This window comes from Carex rostrata, chromosome 4 (genome assembly GCF_964058835.1).
Source record: "Carex rostrata chromosome 4, lpCarRost1.2, whole genome shotgun sequence".
NCBI classification, from domain to species: domain Eukaryota; kingdom Viridiplantae; phylum Streptophyta; class Magnoliopsida; order Poales; family Cyperaceae; genus Carex; species Carex rostrata.
The window spans coordinates 8,115,915-8,121,485 of NC_135921.1; the positions used below are offsets into that span (position 1 = coordinate 8,115,915).

Below are 5,571 nucleotides of genomic sequence, written 5' to 3' on the forward strand. Positions count from 1 at the left end.
ATTTAATTCTGATTTTTGAGAGTGTTAGAGAAAAAAAAAAAAAAAAAAAAAAAAACGGTGGGGACTGGGAGGAGAGACGACGAGAAATCCTTCCTTCAGATCAAGGATTAATATATAAGATAGATAATAGATTTGTCTTGACATCAGGAAATGTAAAATATGGATCCAGTGATTCGGATAGAACCCAAAAAAAAATCAGAAATATGGACCGAATGGTCGGGATACAACTCTGGAAAAACTGGGCTCAGCCCATGAGCTCTTTCGTCATTAATTAGCTAACTATTCCATCAAATTTAACAATTTATTACCCAACCTTCAACGAGTCAACGATCTCTTCGTTAACGCACCGCTTGAGTTTATCTACAGACCGTCCGATCAGAATCCGGGTCAACGCAGCCCATGCCTAATTGCTTACAATGCCATGGTTTCTTTAACATTCGTGCTACTATGTAACGAACGATTTGGATCTAAGCTCAAACGGGGCGTTAATGCAGAGGACTGATGATTGATTATCCGGATTAGTCGATTGATGATTGATTAATTAAAACCAAAGATAGACTTGATTAGAAGGAAGACAAAGGTTCAATCGGTCGGACCGATTGAGAGAGATTATAGTGCGGCAGATTGGCAATTAATTCAATCGGGGGTAAGTACACCGAAAAGAGATGGACATGGTGATCGATCCGCCTGTTGCGGCCGCCGAGGGCGGCGCTTCTGTGACATCTTCTAATAACAACGGCGGCGGAGAGGAGCAGAGGAAGAAGAAAAAGACTCCGGTGACGGAGATTTTGAAACTGGAGTTGCAGCTTCTGAGGGTTCCGGTGGAGCACCTGAAGAAGTCGCTGAGGTCCTCACAGCGCACTGCAGAGAAGGATCTCTCCGCCGTGCTCGCTGACATCTCTTCTGTTACTGCCTCGCCGACTGTAGCTGCTGTTCCACCTGTGAGCTCTCTGACCTCCTTGGTATGCCGTCTCCATGGCATCAAGCGTAAGCTTGAGGAAAGCAGTAGTGCCGAGGCAGCGCAGGTGCAGCGGTGCCGTGCTCGGATCGAACACTTGGAGGAGTTTGTGCCCCATCCCTATTGCGAGTGCAACAGCAACTGGAACAACACCAGGTTGAACAGAGTCATTCTTGATTACATGCTGCGCATGTCGTACTACGACTCAGCAACCCTTCTTGCTGATTCTGCTAATATTCAGGTATATATGTCAGAAGAAATGGAAAGACCTAGGTTATGATAAACAGAAGTGATTGCACTTGTATCTTTGGATGATAGTTTTATATCAAGGTCTTGTTATTTATAATCGTGGTTGGATATTTGGATTGTTTGAACTGCAAAATACATAGGTAGGTAATTGTAAGAACCAGCGGTTTCAATTTAGGTGTCATTCCTTGCAGTTTGATTTTGATTGGATCGGTCCTTTTTCTATAGCATGGTCCTGCTAATTGCTAAAGTTTGCAGCATATATGGATTTGGTATATATTTATTGCAAGAATCTGCCGCACAAGCTGCTTATATTATTTGTTAATATCCTTATTTATGACTAGTAGTTAAAATACATGGATTTGTCTTTTGGGTCCTGAACCTGTTTGAAGTTCTTTGGACTGGACTCCTTGTCCGAAGCTTTTTTACACGGTACGATTAAAATGTATCAACATTAGATTAATTGATTATAATGTCTATTAACCCTCTCTGTTAAACCAAAAGGGAAAGAATTCTCCTCGTCTCTCTTCCCAAATCAAATCGCTTCAAGAAAAATAAACCCCCCCCCCCCCCCCCTCTCCCCCCCAAGCCCCCTACTAAAAAAGAATGGAGGTAAGAGATCTTGTTTTCCTTCTCAGTCCTGGAAACCATGTGGAGAGGATTTTTTGTTCAGTTCACATCCTTTATCATGTTTTCTTCTCTTCTAATGAGATTAATTTTCTTGATTTTACATTATTTCATTCATAATTTGAGGTACAATCTGACAAATTTTCTTTTAAAAGCACTTTTCGGTGCACTGTTAATCTTGCTGGCTTAATAAAGATGTATATTTGTATATTTATCCTCTCGTTCTCTTGTAATTTTGTGGTCCTTTATATTTGATAGTAATTTCTAAATAAAATGGGGTGGCTGGTACTCTAGAGGACGCATCTTGTTTGGATTAAGAAAAAAATAATGGATGAATTGATCAATAAACACAAGCATTACTTCTTTTTAGGTATAAAGGAAAAAAATCAATTGGACTGTGGTTTAGACTCTGGCATTGTATCAGTTTCATATCTAACCAGCAGAGTTGTTTCAAAAACAGGTGAAAAGCAATGTCGTTTGGTCTAAAGAAAAACTGTTGAATTAGTTATATTGTTATTGCATTTTTTTTTTTCTTTTCGATAATTAATCCTTGATGTTTTGATCCCAGCCAAACAGTTGTATCAATGTGAAAAAATATTAAGAACCAGCCTTTCGTCTAGTGGCAAAGGCACACGTCCTCTTATGTGGGAGATCATGGGTTCAAAACCCACATGGGGGAAATTATTTGTTGTAATAACAGGGCTTTGAAAAGAGTGTTGGGTGGCTTGACCCCCAACCCTCTCATTGAAAAAAAATGGAAAAAATATTGTTTATCTAATTTTTATTTATCAATTTGGGAAGAGACGAAGAGAACTTTTCTTTTTTTGTTTAACAGAGAGGGGTTAACAGATGTTATAATCAATTAATGCAATTTTGATTGAAGTTTAATTGTACGATGTTATATCAATTAATGCAATTTTGATTAAAGTTTAATTGTATGGTGTAATTTGTTTAGAACAATGTCCAGTCCACAAGGCATTCGGATAGGCTCTGAACCCTTGTTTTTTTTTCACCTTACTTTATCATTTGGTTGTGCATTCATGTCGACTGTTAGGAATTTACAAAAGGTTATTAGCTTAAGAGCTAAAAAATTTCTACGGTTGGTTTGTATATCAATGCCAGGAACTAGTGGATATTGATGTGTTCGTAGAAGCAAGAGAAGTTGTTGAATCTCTGCAAAATAAGAAGGTGGCTCCTGCTCTGACCTGGTGTGCTGAAAACAAGTCTAGATTGAAGAAAACTAAGGTTGGGCACTTGGATCTGATTTAGATATTTACTCTCTGTTGGTTTGGTTTATTCTTGGTGGAAAAAGGAAAATTTTGGTTCTGGTTTGATTTTCTCATTTGCAAAAAACATGCAGAGTAAGCTTGAGTTTCTTCTAAGGCTTCAAGAATTCATTGAGATGGTAAAAGCAAATGACTACTTGAGAGCGATTGCATATGCTCGCAAGTACCTTGCTCCATGGGGTCCAACCTACACAAAAGAACTGCAACGCGTCACTGCAACTTTGGCTTTTAAGAGTGGTACCAACTGCAGCACTTACAAGGTCCGTCCATCATTTGCATCATTTATTTGCTCTTTCTAAGTTCTTTTACTATTTGAATCGTGGGTCGGGATCCCTTCATAGACATGTTGTTAGCCTAATGGATTGATTGTGTATCAAATTTCATATAATTTGAGTGTTATTTGATATGCCATCAAAGATTGTTAAATTTAGACAGTTGTAAATTTTTTTTTTGTTTGATAAACGGTCAAAATTACATCATTTTTCATGTGCATGGTATAAATATAGCAGAGATCACATTTCAAAAGTCTGATCTCAATTTTTTTAGATATTTCTTACCATTGTTAAAATTGTCAAATTAAATACATTATCAATAGATCTCAGGCCTTTTATTGTTTGTTGACTTGGGCTCTTCCTTATTTACTTCCATGCAGGTATTGTTTGATGTGTGCCGATGGGACTTCCTAGTGGAGGAGTTCAAGCAAGAATTCTGTAAGTTGTTTGGCATGACTCTTGTGCCTTTGCTGCAAATCTACCTCCAAGCAGGCTTATCTGCTCTCAAGACCCCGTATGCTTCCTCCTTACTTACCTTTAATATGCTTTGCTTATTCTTGGGTCTTAACCTGGTGATTATAATTAAAATTTAGATCTTGCCCTCAAGGATCGTGTCCAAAAGAAGACCCTTTATCTCAGGCTGGGTTCATGAGACTAGCAGAGCCACTGCCATTTTCAAAGCAACATCATTCCAAGCTTGTTTGCTTCATAACCAAAGAGCTTATGGACACCGAAAACCCACCTCTTGTTTTGCCTAATGGCTATGTTTATAGCACTAAGGTTCTTTTTTTTTGTCTACTGATTTCAAAAAAGACAAGAAGAAAAGATAGTAGTGTGGATTTATTGCAAGTTTCGAATTTGTTTTTGACAGGCTTTAGAAGAAATGGCAAAGAACAATGACGGCAAAATTACTTGCCCCAGAACTGGCATTGAGTGCAACTTCTCTGACCTTGTCAAGGCTTTCATCTCCTAACATGCTCAGCTCAGTTGGTTAATATGCTTCTTATTAGCTTTGTACATATCATCAAGACAAAACCTTTGTTGTCTACCAGCTCAGTTGAGATTTCTTTGTACTGCTTAGTATCTCTATCTGTTTACTCTTGTTGGTTTATGGACATACCTGGGGATGCACATTCCCTGACATTCAGTTGCTGTTTCCGTAACTGTATGTTTAATTCTGTTGACGTCCAAAGTAAAAAACAAAAAAAAAAGGAATTCTTACTTAAATCATGTTGCTCCTAATAGCAGCTGATCCCTTTAGTATTGGTGGAAATTTCATATAGTTGTGATTATTGTTAGTTATTTCTTTAAAAAAAAAAGAAGATTAGTGTTAGTTATATTTCTTTAAAAACTGTGTTAGACAATATAAATTGACCCAACAGATTTCATGCATGTCAAATTTGCATCTATCACCATCCATTCGATTTGATCTATTGCACCTTTAGTATCAATTCTAGTATTCATTGGTGTACCAGAGCAAAATTCATATAGTTTCTTTATTAGGGGTCTAATGAAATATACATAATATTTGGGATCGATTGACTATGTCAGACTGGGAATGTTTTAAAAGAAAAATTAGTTTTTAGTTTTATCTACTTGGACCAGAGATTTTCAATGTCATAAACTATTTTTTTTTTAGATTTCGTAATCTTTCAAAATTGTCTAACTAGTTTTCTCGGTTGGAAGTCCTGATAGTTTTTCATGATATTTGAGTATAATTGAATTTTCATTATCATAAAAGCACGAAATTTGAGAAGTTAATTTTTTATTCGTTGTGTTCTCTCTACAACGGCTAAAAATTTCGAAGATTTTGAACTTTATGAATATTTAGATTTGCAAAAATTTTATGCCATTATGAATTGACTCACTTTATTGACCTAAAATTGCTTCCTAGAAGCTAGCAAATTTAAAAAATTATAGAAAATATTTTAGATCACCAATGGAGAAACTAATTGGATAGTTTGAAATCATCAAGTCAATATCCATAAACCATAAAGTAATGCCTTCACTATTTGTAGTTTGATGAAAAAAAATAATAATAAGCTAAGAGCATCTACATCCCTGAAAACTATTAGAGTTTCTAATCTGACGTGACAATTTCTAATTCAGTTTCAGGGATGTGGGAGAGTTTCTTATTTAGAAACTATGCAGGAAAGTTTCTTATTAAGAAACTGTTTATAAA

At 36.5% G+C, this 5,571-nt stretch overlaps 1 protein-coding gene across 1 annotated transcript; it reads left to right on the top strand.

Annotated features, from left to right (window-relative positions):
- The first annotated feature begins 534 nt into the window (after positions 1 to 534).
- LOC144553024 (LisH/CRA/RING-U-box domains-containing protein) lies at positions 535 to 4,469 on the top strand. Its single transcript, XM_078301094.1, has 6 exons — positions 535 to 1,199; positions 2,954 to 3,076; positions 3,192 to 3,377; positions 3,770 to 3,903; positions 3,983 to 4,169; positions 4,261 to 4,469. Exons 1-6 carry the CDS (start codon positions 666 to 668, stop codon positions 4,360 to 4,362), a joined length of 1,266 nt encoding a protein of 421 aa, XP_078157220.1. The 5' UTR covers positions 535 to 665; the 3' UTR covers positions 4,363 to 4,469.
- The last annotated feature ends 1,102 nt before the right edge of the window (positions 4,470 to 5,571 follow it).